Source organism: Tachyglossus aculeatus, chromosome 15 (genome assembly GCF_015852505.1).
Source record: "Tachyglossus aculeatus isolate mTacAcu1 chromosome 15, mTacAcu1.pri, whole genome shotgun sequence".
NCBI classification, from domain to species: domain Eukaryota; kingdom Metazoa; phylum Chordata; class Mammalia; order Monotremata; family Tachyglossidae; genus Tachyglossus; species Tachyglossus aculeatus.
In genome coordinates, this window is record NC_052080.1 from 4,266,810 (window position 1) to 4,289,098 (window position 22,289).

At 44.6% G+C, this 22,289-nt stretch overlaps 1 protein-coding gene across 3 annotated transcripts in view; it reads left to right on the forward strand.

The window, feature by feature from the left end:
* The window catches only part of RPS6KA3 (ribosomal protein S6 kinase A3), an 81,736-nt gene that overhangs the window by 29,227 nt on the left and 30,220 nt on the right, over positions 1-22,289 (forward strand). For 2 of the 3 annotated variants that reach the window (XM_038757180.1, XM_038757181.1), the window contains exons 3-4: positions 14,640-14,756; positions 16,913-16,994. In XM_038757180.1, the coding sequence (XP_038613108.1) occupies positions 14,640-14,756; positions 16,913-16,994 (199 nt within the window). Of the gene's footprint in view, positions 1-6,657; positions 6,721-14,639; positions 14,757-16,912; positions 16,995-22,289 lie in introns of those variants that run through there. The other variant, XM_038757182.1, reaches the window with a different exon arrangement.

Below are 22,289 nucleotides of genomic sequence, written 5' to 3' on the forward strand. Positions count from 1 at the left end.
ACATGAGAAGAATTCACTGCCCATTAAGATAAGGCATGAAACTACAAACAGCCGTGTGGAATGAATGTTCTCAGGAGAAAAGTGGATGGCAAACTATTCCTCCAATCACTTTACTTCAATTAACAGTCATAACTGAGGAGGGTACAGTATCTTCTGCATCACAATAAATGTCTTTTTTCAAATTCCAAGCCTCCTTAGTTATTGAAAGGAAATGGAAACCGGGTAGAATTCTAGACCACAAAGCACAGAAGGAGCTTACTCGTTGCTTTACTTCATTACTTATTTACACTACCCTTGCTGGTGTTAAGAACCTGTTAAACAATTGGAGTGGAAGGGGATGAGGAGAAGAGCTTGGGGGATGTGGGCAGGAGGTGAGAAGATCTTGGAGGCTGTGGTGCCTAGTGGTTAGTGAAAATCCTTAAAGCACTCCTTTCAAGAAGGGCATGGAGTTGATTAATGTCAACCAAACAAAGGATGGTTGTTTTCTTACAATCCCATTGGGTTCTTCTGAAAGATCGGGCTGTCTGATTTGATTGTCTAGCTTGGCACACACCTAAACATCTAATAGATACCTGAACGGTCTTGGGTTTGAATTGCGACTCCGCCACTTGTCTACTGTGTGACCTTTGAGCAAGTCACTTCGCTTCTCTGGGCCTCAGTTACCTAATCTGTAAAATGGGAGTTGAGACTCTGAGCCCCACGTAGAACAGGGACCCTATCCGACAGGATTTGCTTGTATCCATCCCAAAGCTTAGTACAGTGCCTGACACCTAGTAAAACACTTAATACCGTTATTATTACTATCATTATTATTACTATTATTATTATACCAGAATTGTGAGTTGATGTGACTTCTCCAAGAAACTGAAACTCATGTTTCCTGTAGTCACCATCTTGAACCATTCTACCATGCTCAGACTATGGGAACTTAATAAATACGATTGAATGAATGAATGAATCCTTGTCCAGTTGCGGATTCTGGTGTCCAGTTTCCCGCCTTTAAGCTGAACCTAGTGAGGTTAATTGAAAATAGTAGTCCTTCATTGGGCTGTCAGTCAGTTGATAGTATTTATTGAGCACTTAATGTGTGCAGAGCCCTGTACTAAGCGCTTGGTAGAGTACAATATAACAATATCCAGGCATAGTCCCTGCCCACAATGAGCTTACAGTCATGAGTGGCAAGCATATAAAAACATCGGTAGCCATTTGATAAAAGAAGTATTTGCTGACTGTTTTGAGCTGATAAGATCCTTTCAGCTGCTGCGGTTGTACCAAATTAGTTTGAAGAAAATAGAAGCAGGTTGAATCTTTGAACCAGAGAAAATAGAGATCCTTCAATCAAAAATTTCCTTTGGAGAGTACAAATTTAGGTGGATCATAATCTCTGCCTTGGCACCTTTCTCTTGCTAAGAAAGAACTTCAAACTCGTATTCTCATCCTACTTCCCGGGGCCAGAGAGCATAAAGACTATTAAAGGCATATTAACTACTGCAAATTTTGGTTCAATCTTCCAACCAGTGCCGTTCACGTGTGATGACCAGAGATTGTTTTTAAACTGCTATTTTGTGCTTATGTTGTGGCCCCAAGAGGCATTCACGATAATTAATGGGGTCTCTTTTTTGAACAGCCAATCTGTTGTACTGATCAGGAGCTTACTTTGTGCAGAGCACTGTACTAAGCGCTTGAGAGAGTACCACAAAGTCGATAGAGGCAGGGAGAGATATGGGGACTAGGAAGCCCTCTCTTTGTGTTGGCTTTTGGGGCTGTAAGTTTCAGTAGCTAGCCAGTCTGTTAAAAACTCTGTCCTGGGATTCTGTGGGAGATGTAGCTTCTTAAACTACTTAGAGAAGCAGCATGGCTCAGTGGAAAGAGCCCGGGCTTTGGAGTCAGAAGTCATGGGTTCAAATCCCGGCTCTGCCACTTGTCAGCTGTGTGACTTTGGGCGAGTCACTTAACTTCTCTGTGCCTCAGTTCCCTCATCTGTAAAATGAGGATGAAGACTGTGAGCCCCCTCTGGGACAACCTGATCACTTTGTAACCTCCCCAGCGCTTAGAACAGTGCTTTGCACATAGTAAGCGCTTAATAAATGCCATTATTATTATTATTATTATTATTATTAAGGTTTTCTTACATGAAAGAAAGATGAGCCTTTGCTTGAAACACCAGGCACATTGACCTGTCCCTTTTCCCTCATGTTCTTTGATACATGACTACAATATTTAGTCATGCATCACTGTGTTCTACCATAAGGTTGTTATGGGCAGGGAATGCATCTGATTATTGGTACAATGTACTCTTCCAAGCGCCTAGCACAGTTCTCTGCACACAATAAGCACTCAATAAATACGATTGACTGACTGATTTAAATATCGGCCCTGGTATTGTGCAAATAACTGGTTTTAGGAAGTCAGGGGTTGGAGGAAATCGAGGGGTAGTAAACATATTTGTGGTCTATGCAATGTTGAAATATTTGATACTACAGCATCTTCAGACATTTCGCCCTGTTTATGTTTTCTAAAAGTAGAGCTCAGTCGATTAGTGGTATTTATTGCAAGCTTACTGTGTGCAGAGCACTGTACTAAGTGCATAAATAAAATGCTAACTTAGATGGTGACGCTTCAAGTGACAGGATAAAATATATTTCTTTTTCCATATGTGGGTGTCTTTTGGTCTAAATTTATAGAGCTGGTCAGTTTGTACCCCTGAGATACACATTACTTTGTATTCAAACCCAGAAACAATGATTCCCTTTATCAGTGTATTATGGTCCTCATGAATGTAAAAGGGTATTCTTTTCATTTTCCAACATCTATTTGTAGTGTAAGAAGGAAAATTTCACAAATTAACTTGGAAGTTCTTTCAACCGACAAGGGATATCCTAGTCACCGAAAAAACCAGTCAGTTTTGCCAGCCATTTATCAGTGAAAGAAGTAAGATGCCATTTTTCTTCTCTGATCCTCAAATTACGTGTGGTACAGATTCAAGGAATTTGTGCAGTAAATCTGCTTTGTGTTTTAGTTTTAATAGCCTTTGAATCTTCAGACCCACACTATCTGCAAATAAGGCTACTGAAAGGCCTATTCATTAGGACTGTTCTCACCCTTTTCAACATGCTTGAGACTATGATCAAAGAAAAGAAGCCAACATTTAGTTAGTTTCAGTAGGATTTATATTGAAAACTTCCAAATCATCTGAAGATAGATTAAAAGGCCTGAGTGATTTTGCTCGGCAGTGATAAACTAATACCTTGCCGGGAATAATAACATCTGCGACAGGAGATTTTGTTATCAGCAAATCTGCTTTGGCTTCCTGTTCTGATCTGTGCTTCAAGAGTGCCCTTGCCTTTAGGTTTTCCCTTGCTTTTAACACAGGAAAACCATCAGGCCCCATTTTCTAGCCTCCTCTGACTTGCCTGACAGGAAATTTTCTAATTGCCGGAACAGCCGGTGGGAGAAAGAACTTTAGGGGCTTTGTCTTCCCCTTTTGAACTTGGGATCGTTCGGTCAGAAATCATGTATCGTCACGATTTCGTAGCCATGTTTAAGTCCGGGGGCTTTCGCTCAATTCGGGTAAGGTTCTTTTGAGAATTTCAAAGGACTAAAGTGATCCGCATGGGACGATCTCTGGCCGCCTTGTCATTAGAGCTCCTGGTCATTGTCGCGCGTTTATTAATGTCTTGCTTTTCCTGTTTCGGGATATTTGACACGCTAGTCTTTGAAATGCCATTTTCAGTTTCCACAGATAAACTATTTTTACAATGGCACTTGTGTCTGGATTAGGATTTGTAATCAAGCCTTTTCCTTTAAAAGGTATTTCATGGTTGTCCGAGAGCTGTTTATTTTGTGATTAAACTCTCTCAATTAGGGTCATTATTAAACCATGTAGCTTTTATGTCCCAGCACGTGAAAATGAAGCATCGATCGTTAAAAGTAAATCTTCACTAGAATATGATCGTAAGGATGGTAAAATGCAATTAATAATTTTCACGGTGGGATGTTCAAGTTGCTATAAAAAGTTGCTGTGCCAGTGTAAACCTTTTCGGTAATTTAGGTGGATTGGGGAGTTATTTTAATGCTAACTATTGAGGTTTAAGAGCACTGTAAGGTTTTAGTGGCTTACCTAAACCAAAGAGCTTCCTCAGTCTTTCATTCATTCAGTCGTATTTATTGAGTGCTTACTGTGTGCAGAGCACTGTACTAAACGCTTGGGAAGTACAAAAAGTTGGAAACATATAGAGACGGTCCCTAGCCCAACAGCAGGCTCACAGTCTCGAAGACAGTCTTGAGTTCTCATAATGCATGCAGTAATTTTTAATGATTCTTTTATATTACTGCCTAACTTTTTTACATTGTTTTAGTTAATATCTAACAAGTCAATACTAGGAATCATTAGAAATTACTTAATGCTTAATTCTAGGTACCCTTTATGTTATCAAAGTGCATGGGAGGATACTGTAGGGTTGTGAGTTTCTCTGATCTCAATTTCCCAGGACGAGAGAAATGTCTCCTCAGAACAGGGCAGGAATTAGGGGCCAGGCCAGATGACAGGAGGAGCCCCTGTCTTCTTCTCTTCCTCCTCCTCCCCTTCGGGCTGCCAAGCTGAATTAAGCCAAGTGAATAGGAGAGTCATTCAGGTGGAATGGATGGGAAACTAAGGAAGTTAAAACTAAGCAGGAAGTAAAATCCCAAGAGAGTAGGCAGTGGCTGTCCGTGTCGGCAGTTGTCTGGGTGTGAGCTGCCCTATTTAAGAATGCCCTCCGATCTGGGAAGCAACCTGCCAGCCGACCTTTTTATATTAATGCCTGTCTCCCGCTCTAGACGGCAAGCTTGCTCTGGGCAGGGAATCAATCAATCAATCGTATTTATTGAGCGCTTACTATGTGCAGAGCACTGTACTAAGCGCTTGGGAAGTACAAATTGGCAACATATAGAGACAGTCCCTACCCAACAGTGGTGTTGTATTCTCCCAAGCGCCTAGTGCAGTGCTGTGCACCCAGAAAAGGCTCAATAAATGCTACTGACAGGTTGACTGACTGATCTGGCAATGCAAAAAAACAAGAACAAACAAAAAGTCAAGATGGGAAAGGGATTGCCATTCTTCGGTTTGTTTCCCAAGCCAGATGTGCTCATCCTGATCAAAAAAAAAAAAACAAAGAAAACACCAATCTGTCGGTAACATCGACCGTGAACCGAGAGCACCCTCATGTGTGAAACTGGAATTTGACCTCTTTGAGGAGAATTACATTTGGGGATTTGCGGGAATGGTCTTTACCAGACAGTAATGCTTTCTAACATTTCACATGGGAAATGCGAGCCACTGGCATCCAGAAGTGATATTTTGGGTTTTGTTTATTGGCTTGTTTTTAAATTATGCCTGGCTTGGCAACGGTTTGGGTGCCAACTTTTAATTCCGAGCTCAAGCGGGGGCGGGGTGGAGGCTGCTGTGGTGGGTGGGACAGTCCGGCCCCGAGTCAGTGGTCAGGGCGGTCAGGAGGCTGGGCTAGGTGGTTAAGAAGTAGAGGCGGTCTGCTTTGTGGGATCCAGTTAGGGTAAGGCATAGCCTTCCCACCCACAGAGGCAGGATTAGAACCCTGGTCCTTCTAGAGCTCCGGGCGTCACCCCCACGTCCCCGGGGGTCTGAAGCCGGTACCCCGAGTCTGGCGGGAAAACGTTGAATAACCTAAAATTCCCATGGCAGTCAGGTGGGATGCGGCTCTGCAGCATCCTCTGAAACCCAGTATCGGTTTTAGGGCTTTATTTCATCTTCCCACCATTATGACTAATTAGGCTAATTGAATTCCCGTCCACCAGTGTCTCACCACCAAGGTGTTTTATTTCTTCCTCACTTTTTTTAGTGGAGTAGGCTGGCTTGTTTGTATTTTCTAATTCCGTAAGCGCAGATGTTCGAAATTCTAAAATTAGGGCTGTATATTTAGAATTAGGGTTCAAATGGTTCCGAAGAGAAAAATACAAAACATACTCTGCCGCTTTCTTATTTTGGCTCTGAGCATAGGTTCTCCGTTGTTGACAATAACGAGTTCTCAGGTGATATTTACTAGTTTTTCTACTATTTATAAGAGCTTTAGTGATGGGTTTTTTTATTCCTCTCTGACACACACAACGAGTTATAGAATGTAAACGCATCAAGAACACTTCCTGACCCAAGGGAGGGGAGGAAGAGGAAATTGTGTGTACAAGGCAGGGAGCAACGCCAAGTGTTGAGTCATCTTTTAAAATCAGTTAATATCACTTCGTCTGCTTTTTTGTCCTGAACAGCGTGAAAGCCAGAACTTTGGTCTTACATAACCCAAGTAATCAGCAGACGCTCAGATTTGAGTTTTATTTTCGTAACATCAGATTTCAAAAACAGGAAAATTTTCCAGAGATTTTGGGCAAGTCTTTCAAAATATTTTGACATCGGGCAGAAAATTTGCCCTTGAAAAGATCTGGTCCCACTTCTCGTGTGTTGCTGGGCCAGATCGATTCCTCCGGCTATTAAAACATCTTTATGAAGGAACCTAGAAAGGACAGATATTTTAAAAAATAATAATAATAAGCATCTCCACCTCTAGAGAGAAGAGGTTGGAGCATTAGAATTTGGCTACGGGAATCACCCCGCGGGGGGGGTTCTCAGATCAGTTTGAACAGCAGTCGTCGTTTTTGTTGTTTCTCAGCAAGGCGGATCGGGAGCCAGCAATGACTTGCAACCAGGCATACCGGGTAAGCGTGCGAGTCCGAAGGCTGACGATCGGTTTTGGTTTCTTCAGGCCGATGCTGTGGGAAAGGGGTGGCGTAATGCCGTAGGATTTGTACTTATCTCCGAAACAAATCCCCGTCAGTTCGATTGAGTGCCTTGCGAGGTTTCCAGCCCCTCTCGTTGACGTCACGCGGACAGAATGCCGTTTAAACAAAAGAAGAGTTTCTTTTTCCACCCCGCAGCTAACTTTAGAAGGTGATAGGGGAGAGCCTGGCTTTGGCCCAAAGCTAAGTTCAAAGGGCTTAACGTCCTTAACACTCTGTCCGGGTCCTTTGAACCGGGGGTCTGATGGTGAGGACGGCAGGCCGCGATAGAACCGGAGACCACCCTTCCCTGTAGATAATAAATTGTGGCATGTGTTAAGCGTATTACTACGCGCCAAGCACTGTTCTGAGCGCCAGGGTAGATCGGAGATAATCAGGTGGGACACGGTCCCTGTCCCACACGGGGCTCGCCATCTTCAGCCCCATTTTATGGATGAGGGAACCGAGGCCCAGTGAAGTGGAGTGACTTGCCCAAAGGCCCTCAGCCGACGAGTGGCAGAGCCGGGATTAGAAGCCGGGTCCTTCTGGCGCCCAGGCCCGGATCTATCCACCAGGCCACGCGCTTCCTCATTCCATTTCCTCCCTCTGCCCATGCCACAGTCCCATGGTTCTACTTCCTTCTTGAAAGAGAAGGAGCCGGACAATTTTAGCTTTATAACCTGAAGCCTGCAACAGACCGGATTTGAATGAGGTCCCGGCTCTCTTGCCTACGGTTCAGGTGAGGAGGTGGAGGCCAAAGAAATACCTTTTTCCTCAGTGACCTCATCTGTAAAATGGGGGTGGAGACTGTGAGCCCCACGAGGGACAACCTAATTATCTTGTATCTATCCCAGTGCTCAGAACGGTGCTCGGCACATAGTAAGCGCTTACCAACGACCATCATTATTATTGTAATTACTACCTTGTTAGTCCTCTAGACTGTAAGCTCTCCTAGGCCGCTGTGGGCTTGGAATATGTCTGCTTATTGTTATTTTGTCCCCTCCCAAGCGCTTAGGACAGTGCTCCGCACACGGTAAGCGCTCAATAAATACAATGGAACGAGGAAATGACCGGACTAAACTGGCCGGGCTTTCCTAGCCCAGCCCCGATGCATGACTGAGAACGGGCAGGCCTCAGTGGCCTAGAGGGTAGAGCCCAGGCCTGGCCGTCAGAAGGTCATGGGTTCTAATTCTGGCTCTGCCACTTGTCTGTTGAGTGACCTTGGACAAGTCACTTCACTTCTTTGGGTCTCAGTGACCTCATTTGGAAAATGGGAATTGAGACTGGGAGCCCCACATTGGACAGGGACTGCATCCAACCCAAGTTGCTTATAATCCACCACCAGTGCTTAGTACAGTGCCTGGCCCATGGTAAGTGCTTAACAAGTACCACAATTGTTCTTATTATTAATAACTAGGAGAATCTGGGGATTTGGCTGCTGGAGAACTCTAGCCAGTGGACATTGTTGTATTGTACTCTCCCAAGCACTTAGTACAGTGCTCTGCACACAGTCAGCACTTATTAATAATAATAATAATAATGGCATTTGTTAAGCGCTTACTATGTTCAAAGCACTATTCTAAGTGCTGGGAAGGACACAAGGTGATCAGGTTGTCTCACATGGGGCTCAGAGTCTTAATCCCCATTTTACAGATGAGGTAACTGAGGCACAGAGAAGTTAAGTGACTAGCTCAAAGTCACACAGCTAAGTGGCGAAGCAGGGATTTGAACCCATGACCCCATCTCCTAAGCCCGGGCTCTTTTCACTGAGCCACACTGCTTCTCTGTAATATGATTGAATGAATGAATCAGTTGGTGGCACTTTGACTGCTCTCTGCTCCACCTAAACAAGCGTAAAGGGCAGGGAAGGGATCTACCACCTCTCTTAAATTGTAGTCTCCCAAGCGCTTAGTACAGTGTTCTGCACACAGTAAGCACTCAATAAGTATGACCGATTGATTTATCAAGCCACTTGGACTTTGTGCAGCTCTTGGAAACTTGGTTGTTGGGGAGGGGGTTTGGAAAGTTCAGCAATACAAGGGGAGAATGGCCTAGAAAAATGACTTACACTGTGAGCCCCATGCGGGACGGGGACTGTGTCCTACCTAATTAACTGCTACTTGCCCCAGCGCTTAGAACAGTGTTTGACACGTAATAAGTGCTTAACAGATACCATAAAAAAAAAATTGGGAGCTGCTAGCACCCAGAGAGAAGCAGGAGAGAGCTTCCCACAGCTTGAGAGTTAGGGAGTGATCCCATTAAATATCGAGAAGCAGCATGGCCTAGTGGAAAGAACTTGGGCCTAGGAGGCAAAGGACCTGGGTTCTAATCCCGGCTCTGCCTCTGGTGTGCTGTGTGACCTTGGGTAAGTCACTTCACTGGGCCTCAGGTCCCTCACCTGTAAAATGGGGATGAAGACTGAGAGTTATGTGGGACAGGGACTGTGTCCAACCTGATTATCTTGTATCTACCCCAACCCTTAGTACAGACCCTGGCACATAGTAAGTGCTTACCAAATACCGCAGTTATTATTATTATTATTGATAATAAACAGTGTAGTCTGCGCAAGCCGCTGTCCAATTGAGAGTACTTCTTTTCCAGAATCCAGTAGGGACCGTCTCTCTATGTTGCCAACTTGTACTTCCCAAGCGCTTAATACAGTGCTCTGCACACGGTAAGCGCTCAATAAATACGATTGAATGAATGAATGTTCGCAGAGGTAGCCGAGGGGAAGGGAATGAGTTGCCAACTCTGTTTTTGGCTCTTGCTGCTGCCCAAGTCTGGGAGTTCCATGAGATTTATCTCTCAGTCTCTCTCTACTTGCTGTATTGTACTTTACAAGCGCTTAGTACAGTGCTCCGCACACAGTAAGCTCAATAAATACAGTGGGAATGAATTTCAGCAACTGCCCTTCCCATTTTCCAGTCCCCTCCATCGCCCTTTGGGGTGGCTGATTTGGGGTTTTGTGGCATCCGAGCAGAGCCACGGGTGGGCAAGAAGATGTGGTGGGGAAAAGGGGCTGGAACAGTAGAAGGGAAACTTTAAACAGTGGCACAAGAAGTGGGGGAGAAAATGGAATAACTCCGAGCTGGGTGAGAAGTGGCAGCCCCCCAAAAACCCGGGCCGGGCCCATCTCTTTACCAACCTCTCTGGATGTGGGTTGCCACTGGAAGCTCGCTGTGGGCAGGGAATGTGTCTGCTTATTATTGTATTGGACTCTCCCAAATGCGCAGTGCTGTGCACACAGTAAGCGCTCAACGAATACAATTGAATGAGTGTATTTCTTTTTGTGTGCTTTTTATGGTTTTTGTTAAGTGCCTACTCTGTGCCAGGCACTGTACTAAGCGCAGGGATAGATCCAAGCTAATCAGGTGGAATCCAGTCTGCGTCCCACATGGGGCTCGCAGTCTTGAGCCCCGTTGCATGGATGATGTAGCTGAGGCCCAGAGAAGTGAAGTGACTTGCCTGAGGTCACACAGCCGACAGGGGCTAGAGCTGGGATTGGAACCCAGGTCCTTCTGAGTGAGCGTGGGAGTGCGGTTTGCTCGAATCCCCCTTCCACCCATTTTGTATTTGCTGCGTGGTTTGGTGCATATTTAGGGGACCGCGTGCTCTCCTTTTAAGTCACTGATGTGCAACTCTCTGACTCTCTGCTGCACTGTGGTGGTGGTGGTTGTGGGAAGAGGGGGGATGGGGAGCAATAGCAGTAAATACCAATTTATATTCCCTTTGTTTAGTTTTCATTACCCGATGGTCTTCTCCATGGGAGATGAAAGCCGAAACAAGAAAACATGTAAATGACAATCTAGCTTCTTCCTGCCTCTCAGTTGCTTAAGTGGAGCTGTGGGTTGGCATCATGAGGAGGAAATGAGCAACAGTAAAAAAAGACCTGAACCTAGAGAAATAATGTAGTGTAATGGATAGAGCCTGGGCCTGAGAGTTGAAAGGAGCTGGTTTTATTCCTGGCTCTTCCACTTGCCTCCTCTGTGACCTTGAGCAATTCACTTCTCTGAGCCTCAGTTACCTCAGCTGTAAAATGGACTCTGAGCCCCATGTGGGACATGGACTGTGTCCAACCTGAGTACCCTAATACATAGAACAGTGCATGACAAATGACAAATATGGGTTTTGTTTTTTGTTTTTGTTTTTGTTTTTAAAAAAAAACAACACAAAAAAAAGCTGGTTAGAGCTAGTGTTCCAGACAAAATGGGCAGGTTTGCCCAGCAGAAGAAGAACCAAATTAGGCACCTGGTGTTCTGATTCACACATAAATCAGCTAGAAGAAAGTGGCAAGGGAAAAATAGGCAGATTAGACATTATATGAAAAAGATGAGCAGCGTGGCCTAGTGGAAAGACTACAGGTCTGGGAGCCAGAGGACCTGAGTTCTAGTCCTGACTCTTAACACTTGCCTGCCGTGTGACCTTGGGCAAGTCTTCTAAGTTTTCGTTGCCTCAGTTTCCTCACCTGCAAAATGGGGATTCATTGCTTGTTCTCCCTCCTCCTTAGACCGTGGGTTCCATGGGAGACAGGGCTGATGTCCAGCCTTTTCTTCATTCAATTGTATTTGTTGAGTGTTTCCTGTGTGCAGAGCACTATATTAAGCGCTTGGAAGAGGACAGTATAACCTGATCATCATGTATCTACCCCAGCCCTTAATACAATGTTTGGCACAAAGTAATTGCTTAAAAAAATGCCACTAGTATTGTTAATATTGTTAATAAAAATAGAATGCTGTCTAAGTGCTCTGAGTGGTTGTAAGTGCCCCCAATTTGCTTGGATCCAGCCCAGCACTTAGTACAGTGCCTGGCACCTGGTAAGCGCCTAGCAAATACCACAATTATTATCAGATTGGAGGTAGTGAATGGTGAATTCTACCATTTGGAGAAAAGAAAAATGAATCGAGGACCTCTTGTTCTTGGTGTTGCTTTATGTAAATTGGCATTCTGTGGATTCTTTTAAAATTGAAATGTAAACGAGTAGAACAACTCATTCAGGCCGAGAAGTAGTACATAACAATCTTTTCCGCTAGACCACTCAGTGACAAACTGAGATAGGCAACTGATAATTCCCAAGTCACAGCTGTTTTGGAAGCTACCGTTAGAGCTAGAGAGAACTCATCCCACCAAGGAACAGTTAGAAATAGTCGTCTAGATGGTTTGAAAAAAGAAATGTCCTGATTACTTGTAAAATGGTGTGTTGGCGTATTTAGAGGTGTTCAGAGCTTGGGAAGGCAAGAGGCTAAAGTGCCGAATTTTCATTTTGAACCCTAGTGTTTATTGCATTTAAGCACTTATTTTGTGTCAAGCAGTTTTCTAAGCGCTGGAGTCGATTTAGTTTAATCAGGCTGGACACAGTCCGTGTCCCACGTGGGGATCACATCAAAGTAGGAGGGGGCAAAAATTTTAGGGGGAATGGGGGCCCGGAGGGGCTGGGTTTCAAAGTGCGAACAGACCAGAAAGCCACTGTTTGAATCTTTTCTACTCTAACGGGAAAACTCTCAGTTCTCAGGGAGCTGGGAGGAGTGAGGCTGGGCATCTTACCCAAAATTACTTTGTGAACACCCCACCCCTCTAGAGTGCACACCTATGACCATGGGGCCATTTACCTGGTTTTCTCTTTGCCCTACATAATGGTGAGAAAACAGAACAGGACTGTTATTTTTTCAAATCATATTTAGGTTTTTTCCTTTACCTTGTACATGGAACAGCAATTACCCGTTTTCCTGTCCACACGGACGTGGCATAATTTGGGACTTCAGGGAGACGGGGTTGTGTCACTTCTTTCACTTATCAATCCTTGCAGTTACCAGGTGCAAAAGGGAAATGTTTTTTAGATTGTGTCTTGTTATTTTGTAATCGTTGTAGTTGCCGCCCAGTTTAATTTCTAAAATTGCAGACAGACTCATATCTTATTTTAACTCAGCGCTCCAGAAATCCTCTTTCACTCGAAAGCTAAGGTTGCTCTCCGGAAGCAGATGGGCTTGGCAAAGAATAAGTATTTCTCAGCAACTCCAGATGCTCTTGAGTTTAGAGTTTTAGTTTTGAACGAGAATCGATGGGCCCAAGCGCGCTCATTTCATCTTGAAGACATTTTTCTAATACTCGTACCCTCCCTCTCAAAGATCTCCCCCCACAATCTATTTATTTATTAATTTTTTAAGCAGGAAAGTGTGTAGAGAAGCACACACTTCTCTTAGAGAAGCCCACTTAGAGAAGCAGCGCGGATCAGTGGAAAGAGCACGGGGCTTTGGAGTCAGAGGTCATGGGTTCAGATCCTGGCTCCGGCAACTGTCAGCTGTGTGACTTTGGGCAAGTCACTTAGCTTCTCTGTGCCTCAGTTCCCTCATCTGTAAAATGGGGATTAAGACTGTGAGCCCCAAGTGGGACAACCTGATCACCTTGTAACCTCCCCAGCGCTTAGAACAGTGCTTTGTACATAGTAAGTGCTTAATAAATGTCATCATCATTATTATTAGTACAAATCTAATCCAGTGTCCTGGCATTTTGCTCTGCTGAAAGAAGATGATAACCTAATAATAATCAGAGAAGCCTGCTCATCTTAGAAGGGTTGGAGATGAACAAGGTGGACAAGAAGCAGTGTGGCCTAACGGAAAGAGTCTGGGAGTCCCGGGTTCCAATCCCAGCTCCACCACTCATCTGCTGTGTGACCTTGGTCAAGTCACTTCACTTCTCTGGGCCTTATTGACATCATCTGTAAAATGGGGGTGAAGATCACAAGCCCTCAGTGTGACAGGGATCAGGTCCAACTTGATTATCCCGTATCTACCCCAGTGCCCTGGTACAGTGCTTGGCCCATAGTAAGCACTGAACAGATACCGTTGGAAAAAAAGAATGGCAGAGGGAAAGAGGAGGCAGAGAGGGAAGAATTGGGAAAGTGGAAAGGATGAGGGTGGAAAAGATGGTGGGGTTCCTCTACATGCTGGCTCTTTTGCATCAGCTAGAGGGCTTAGGCAGCCCCGGCTCTCACTGGTTCCCCATCTAGACAGTAAGCTCATTGTGGGCAGGGATTGTATCTGTTGAGTGTTATACTGTACTCACCCAGGCACTTAGTACAGTGCTTTGCACACAGTAAGTACTCAGTAAATACGATTGAATGAGTGAGCCGGTTGCTAGAACACCCACCGCTCGAGGCCAATTATGTACATAATATGTACAACATATTATGTTTATGGTTGTACATATTTATTACCCTATTTATTTATTTATTTTACTTGTACATATCTGTCCTATTTATTTTATTTTGTTAGTATGTTTGGTTTTGTTCTCTGTCTCCCCCTTTTAGACTGTGAGCCCACTGTTGGGTAGGGACTGTCTCTATATGTTGCCAATTTGTACTTCCCAAGCGCTTAGTACAGTGCTCTGCACATAGTAAGCGCTCAATAAATACGATTGATGATGATGATAAAATGGAGTCATTTCTAGCTCTGCGAATGGTTTATTTGCCCCGCCTGGATCACCCTACCCCCGGCCCCCAAGATCTGCTTCAACTGGGAAATATACAGTGGTCGTCCTTGGGGCTGCCACTGCCAAGGCAGCTGGGGAGGGGTTTCACCAGCCCCCCCAAAGTGAAACTGAGACCCTGATTGGGTCCCGCCCTGAGTTTTTGGTTTGTGTTTTTGTTTTAACAGCAGGCGTGATCTCTCAAAGGTACAACTGCCCCACTTACTGCAAAACATCTAGTCCCCTCAGTTATGGTTCAGAATTTGGGGGGGGATTTTAGTGTTTATAAGAAGAGATGACTTGGGGAAACAGTACAGTCGGTACGAGAGGTAGAAAATTAAGTCATCACTTGAAAGCCAGAACGCTTCGATGATTATATCTTTCGTTTGCCTCAACAGGAAGAAGGCAGCATCAAAGAAATTGCAATCACACATCATGTCAAAGAAGGACATGAGAAAGCAGACCCTTCTCAGTTTGAACTTCTGAAAGTCCTAGGGCAGGGATCTTTTGGGAAGGTAAGTCAATTGGGAAGGCAGTTGCCCCCTTTAAGCACTTGATATTCACCCCACCCTCAGCCCCAGGGCACTTAGGTCCATATCCGTCATTTATTCTAATTCCAGTCCCCTGTGTGCTCCTTTGGGCAGGGAATATGTCTGCCAACTCTGTTAGATTGTACTCTCCCACAGAAAGTGTTCAGTAAATTGGATTGATTGATTAAAGGTAGAAGGAGAATTTTCAGAAAAGTTATCCAAATATCTGTGTTTTCCAATCTCCCAGTGAAATCATCACAGGGAAGTTGGTGTCCACGAACACATAATCTCAGACTCCCAGCCTTTGGGGAGGCCATTAGAGATAGAATAATCAATCAATCTGTTGTATTTATTGAGCAGATGCTCAGTAGAGTGTACCGAGCACTGTATTATTTGGGGAAGTACAGTGTCACAGAGCTGGAACAATGTAGTATATATATAAAACCATTGGAATCATTCATTCAGTTGTATTGAGTGCATATTGTGTGCAATCAATCAATCGTATTTATTGAGCACTTACTGTGTGCAGAACACTGTACTAAGCACTTGGGAAGTACAAGTTGCCAACATATAGAGACAGTCCCTACCCAACAGTGTGCAGAGCACTGTCCTAAGTGCTTGGGGGAATACAATGCAACAATAAGCAGACACATTAGCAACTTGAAAGAGGTAGGGCCAGCGGAGGAAACTAAAATAAAAGAAAATGGGAAAAAATAAAGGGCCGAGGTTAGGGGTAGGATACTCATGGGGCAGCCGGGTATGCCGACGAAATCCAAGTTAGTCCTTAGCCATAGAGGGGAGGGGAGCCTCTGCTGAGCTGCTTGTGCCCCTGCCCTGTGATTCATTAATATCCTTCACGCTGGAAGGGGCAGCCAGTCAGCAAAGGTAGGAAACTGAGTCCTGCAGAAACAAGATGAAATTCCCAGATGCTGCTTCCTCAAAATTGTCCTTGGACAGCTACTTAAAGGGTGGGACCCCCCCCCCCCCCCCCCCCCGCCTCCCCAGGATATCAGGAAGTGAAGGGGAGCCCTAATCTGTCCGGACCCAGTCAATCAGTTGTAATTTTTTGAACGCTAACTGTGTGCAAAGCACTATACTTAGTGCCCAGGGAAAGTGTAGCCCATTCCTCATTTTCTAAGATCAGCTGAGGTATCTTAGCTGCATCTTGTTGACCCAAATAAATGGTTGGGTCAGTTATTAGAAAAGCAGCATGGCTCAGTGGAAAGAGCACGGGCTTGGGAATCAGAGGATCTGGGTTCTAATTCCGGCTCTACCACTTGTCTGCTGTGTGACCTTGGGCAAGTCACTTTACTTCTCTGTGACTCAAGTACCTCATCTGTAAAATGGGGATTAAGACTGTGAGCCCCAAGTGGGGCAACCTGATTACCTTGTATCTACCCTAGCGCTTACAACAGTGCATGACTCATAGTAAGCACTTAACAAATAGCATCATCATCATTGTTATTATTATTAGTTATCCAGGGATTGCAACTGATCCTTTCTGCTTCTCTTCCTTGTACCTCTGGTTGCTTCTCACCAATGATCATCATCGGGTAGCAGCAGCAGCATTTTCTGGGTGCCAACTTAGCTCAGAACACTCTACTAGGTGCTTGGCAAACGAGCAGTAGTCAAAATGGCAGTCCCTGCCCTCCCGGAGTGTATTTTCCTTAACACGTCTCCAGAGGATGGCCAGGAAAATCAGATGAGGGAATTAGCGATCACGAGGTTTACAGACCCATCAGATGATGAAATGTAAGACTGGGCCTTCTACTTCATCAATTGTATTTATTGAGCGCTTACTGTGTGCAGAGCACTGTACTAAGCGCTTGGGAAGTACAAATTGGCAACATACAGAGCCAGTCCCTACCCAACAGTGGGCTCACAGTCTAAAAGGGGGAGACGGAGAACAAAACCAAACATACTAACAAAATAAAATAAATAGAATAGATATGTACAAGTAAAATAAGAACAGTGATGGCAGGTGACGGAAGTTTCAATGGGACCTAGTTTATCAGACCACACTTCTTAGGACATGGACATGGCAGGGAGCGATAATCCTGACTCTACATGATCTATCAACGGTGCAGGGAACCAGAAACTAAGTGGTGTATTTTTTTTTCCTTCTGATTTGTTAAATACAGGTATTTCTTGTAAAAAAAATCTCAGGATCTGATGCTCGCCAGCTTTATGCAATGAAAGTATTAAAAAAGGCCACACTAAAAGGTAAGCTACATATATTATTGCTAACGGTTGCCAAACTGGCTGAGGTCCCTGAGGTAATAAAGAAAGATGTCGGAGTCCCAAGTATGATTCTCATGCCTGTTTTCTGTTATCTGAAATGATTTTTGCCTTTAAACTCGGAAGGGGTTACCAAAGTTTTCATGGGAAAAGAGAAACAGTGTTGCCTATTGGATAGATCATGGACCTGGGTTGTAATCCCAGATCTGTCGCTTCTCTGCTGTGTGACCCTGGACAAGTCACTTCACTTCTGTCTGCCTCAGTCGCCTCATTTGTAAAATGGGGATTGAGACTTTGAGCCCCACGTGGGACAGGGACTGTGTGTCACTCGATTTGCTTATATCCTCCCCCCCACCCCAGCGCTTAGAACAGTGCCTGGCTCATAGTAAGCACTTGACAAATGCCCTTATTATAATTACTATTTTTATTATTATTATCATTATCTTTATTAGTACTGGGGCGTTGACTCGCCGCAGAAACAGCATTTTGACAGCTTTTTGCTCCAGTTGAGTTCTTGAAAGTCTCTATTTTTTTACCTTTTGTCCCCTTACATTCAGGACTGGCTCCACAGCGATAGTATCCACAACTTTGACAAAAGTAGTCTATGTCCAGTTACAATCCCTATTAATGATGATGATAATTGCGGTATTTAAGTATTTACTACGGGCCAGACACTGTACTAATCAGGTTGGACACAGTCCCTGTCCCACGTGGGCTCACAGTCTTAATCCCCGTTTTACGGATGAGGGAACTGAGACCCAGAGAAGTGAAGCAGTTCCCAGGCTGAGGTGTTTGACCCTGGGCAAGTCACTTCACTTCCCTGGCCCTCAGTTCTTTCATCTGTAAATTGGGTTTTCAATGCCTGTTCTCCCTCCTACTGATATTGGAGCTCCATGTGGGACCTGATGATCTTGCATCTACCCCAGCGCTGAGTACAGTGCTCAGTACACGCAAAGCGCTTAGAAAATACCACAATTATTATTATTATCACTATTCTCATTATTAATACTGATAGCTTTGGTCCACTGTTTTCTTCAAGATGAATTACTTTAGACTTTGTGAATTATTTTCGAGTTTCCTTGAAGAAGCAGCATGCGTAAAGAGGAGCAACTTTTTGCCCTAAAAGTACTAGATTATGTCTCTAAATTCTGTCTGTTTTGAATGGCCCGTGAGCCTTGTCCTGACTGAAGTAGAGGTAGCAATTCAGACTTTTATAATTATGGTATTTGTTAAGCACTTCCTATGTGCCAGATACTGTACTAAGCACTGGAGTACATACAAGCTAATCGGGTTGAGCACAGTCCCCGTCCCATGTGGGGCTCACAGTCTCAATTCCCATTTTATAGATGTGGTAAATAAGGCCTGGAGAAGTGAAATGCCTTGGCCAAGGTCACACGGCAGACAAGTAGCGGAGCCAGTATTAGAACCCATAACCTTCAGACTCCCAGGACTAACTGGGTTTAGTTTAACTAAGGTTTTATATTAAGGCGGTCATGGCTATTCAGGCAAGCACATCTAGTGACCAGCGCTCCCAAACACTTAGTACAGTGCTCGGCACACATTGAGCGGCCAGGAAATACCATTGATTGAGAGTCCCTATTGACAGCCTGCTCCACGCCTGTTTTAACACATTTTGCTGTTGGAGAAAGGAGCCAAGAATCAATCAGTCATTAATCAGTCAGTGGTATTTGAGTGCCCACTCTGTACAGAGCAGTGTACTTATCCCTTGGGAGATTCCACTCGAGTTGATAGGCACGATCTCTGCCCTCCAGTCAGTTAGTCAATCCTATTTATTGAGCGCTTACGGTGTGCAGAGCACCGTACTAAGCGCTTGGGAGAGGACGGTATAACAGACCCATTCCCTGTCGGTAACGAGCTTGCATTATAGTGGATTTTCTACTACCTAGCTTGAGTGTTTGGGGAAGGGAAAAAGGATCTCTTCCTCTCTTTCCTCCGGTTAACAACACCTCGTGTTACGGTTATGAAAGAGCGGATAAAAATAGAGTGTCCTTAAAGTCCGAAGATTACTCAATAGCGAGATTTATTTTGACAGTAGGAAGTCAATGGTGCAAACGAATTGGGACCAAAGACTATTAGGATAATTCCTCTTAAAACCAACTAAAGTGAGTGGCCACCATGTCTAGCAGAGAGTAGGGTCTTCCCTTGAACCTTCCCTCTGCTTCGTTTCCCATTTGCCTCCCGGTTAAGTGCGGGGAGCTCGTTTCTTTCCTTCTCCCCTATTTCTCCCTTGAGCTCCGCTTGCGTCACCGTCGTCTCAGCCACTTTGTTGGGTGCACACAAACACGAACACCCCTGTTGCCTCCTGCAGGAGTGGAAAACACTTTAAGCAAGTTGGAAGCCGAAACTGGCAGGGCTCTTTAATCCTCCGCCTCCGGGGAACGAAAAATAAAAGCCAGTTGTGTGTTAGGCTCTTGGTGGTGTTAAGGAGTCCTTTCATTCCCCGTTCCCCGCTCTAAAGGGTGATGGAAGGGAAGGAGCCACAATAGTTGGGTGGGTGGTTTGTTTTCCTGGATTTGTACTTGTAATTGAATTACCATGGGTCTGTCTCTAAACTGTTGTTGCTGTAGTTCCTATATATCTTTGTCTGCATCTTGCCCCATAACCCTGAGGACAAATTCAGCCAAACCTTTGAGACTTTTTTCCCCCCCTCTTTTCCGTGGGAGATGTAAATCTCACGCTAATCCCTACATAAGACAGATGTATTCAGGGGATTACAGCTATGCTGTTTTCCCGCAGATCAGCATAGCTCTCCTTCTGACGGTCTGCGTTTCATCCGGTTTCAAAGTGAAACATACCCAGCCCCGGGACCGTTCATCGAAATTCTCGAGTGTAGGACGATCTAGTTGATTGTCTAGCCGTAACCTCCTTGAAACTAAGTTCTTGGAAAGCAAGGATGGGTCTGCCAACTCTGTTATATTGCACTCTCCCTAGCGCTCAGTACAGTGCTCTTAATACGATTGATTAAGATAGGATCAAGACGGTGGGTGTGATTGTTAGATGCGAGCCACATTGGGGAATTTTTGCCCAGTCCCGCTTCAGAAATGAAATGAGGCAAGACTCGAGTGAATAAGTGCCGCCTCAGTTTCAGTTTTGTAAACCGGAGCTCATCAACAGCTATAGATAGCCAATAAATTTCAGCATTTAATGAACAATCATTGGTATTGAGCCCTTACTGCAGACCTAGCACTGTACTAAGCGTTTGGGAGAGTACAGTTCAATACGAAGCCTGCCCTCAAGGAGGATAAAGTCTAGAGGATGTCCCCCTTAAGCACTTGACATTCATCCCACCCTCAGCCCCACAGCACTCAAGCACACATCACCACGTCCAACCACTTCCCCTATCAGTAATTTATCAATCAGTGGTATCTATCGGCCGCTTACTGTTTGCAGAACACAGTCCTAAATGTAATCGCCACCACCGGAGGTCTGAGTGCTCCGCCAATTTTTTAAAGTGTTTTTGCCAAGTTTAAACAGTTGTCTGTGGAGTTTGCACGTGGTAAGGTGGCAAACTTCTAGCAAACCTCCAGTCACTAACACGATATAGGAATTATCAACCCCAAAACGGGATGCAGATCAGCTGTTTGTCCTGGAATCAGAGATCAGAGAAGGTACAGTGTGAAAAGGTTGTGGAAAAACTTCCCCTTGTCCATGCTAAATAAGGGAGAGAGATGGGGAAAAGCATGGGCTGCCCCTTCACTAAGGGGCAGAGAAATCTTGAGTAAGCTGGTTTTGTGTGGTTTTGTGTGTGTACATGCGCACCTGCTTTTGGTCAAAGACGCTGTCACTCACGGTGATATTTCGTTAGGCTTTGATAGTGTGGCATCCGTCTCTTCCACATCTTGTGCTTTTCAGTCTGCTGGGCTTGGCGAGCTCTCACTTAGTAGGATGAAATTATCCCTCAACTCATAATCCCCCTTTTAGACTGTGAGCCCACCGTTGGGTAGGGACTGTCTCTATATGTTGCCAATTTGTACTTCCCAAGCGCTTAGTACAGTGCTCTGCACATAGTAAGCGCTCAATAAATACGATTGATGATGATGATGATGATAATCCCAATTGCCCCATTCACCTTCAGTTGGTCCGAATCTCGAGGCTGCATGAGCCCCCGTCCCTCCCGAAAGAACACGGTAGCTCTTTGGTTTGTTTTTCTCTCTTGGAGTTGATCCGTATGTCATTGCAGAATAACCTGTACAGGTAACAGAATTCAGTGATGCCATTCAACTCCGTCACGACTCTAATATATATATATGTATATATGTCTGTACATATTTATTACTCTAGCTTGTACATATCTATTCTATTTATTTTATTTTGTTAGTATGTTTGGTTTTGTTCTCTGTCTCCCCCTTTTAGACTGTGAGCCCACTGTTGGGTAGGGACTGTCTCTATATGTTGCCAATTTGTACTTCCCAAGCGCTTAGTACAGTGCTCTGCACACAGTAAGCGCTCAATAAATACGATTGATTGATTGATTGATTCTAATCCCCACTTGTATGTAGAGCTCTTCCAGATGCGGCCCCATACACAGCTGTCCTTCTGCCAGCATTGAGGCGTTATGCTTTGGAACCCACACCTTCAGTGGGGAGACACCAACCAGTTAGTTGCTCCCCCTGTTTCCCCAGGCACTGCAGAATAATAATAATAATAATAATGGCATTTATTAAATGACAACTCCTGGTGTTGTAGTTGTAGTGATCGCATTTATTCACCTCCCACTGAGTACAGCGAGAAGCAGCATATAGCCTGGTGGATAAAGCACGGGCTCGGGAGTCAGAGGACCTGGGTTCTAATCCTAACTCTGCCACTTGCCTGCTGTGTGACTGTGGGTAAGTCCTTAGCATCTCTGGGCCTCAGTTTCCTCAGCTGCAAAATGGGGATTCGATGTTTGGTGTCCCTATTGCTTAGACTGGGAAACTTATATTAGGCAGGGTCTGTGTCTGACCTGATTACCTTGAATCTACCCCAAGGTTTAGTATAGTGCTCAGCATGTAGTAATAATAATAATAATAATAATAATAATCATGGCATTTGTTAAGCGCTTACTATGTGCGAAGCACTGTTCTAAACACTGGGGGGATACAAGGCAACCAGGTTGTCCCACAAGGGGCTCACAGTCTTAATCCCCATTTATAATGGCATATTATTATTATTACAGTGCACTGTGTTAAGCATTTGAGAATTTTGGGGATTCAGAGATCTTACACTTGAATGCAAGGGAAAAGGACAAAGCACTATAAATAGAGTGATTTTTCATTTTCA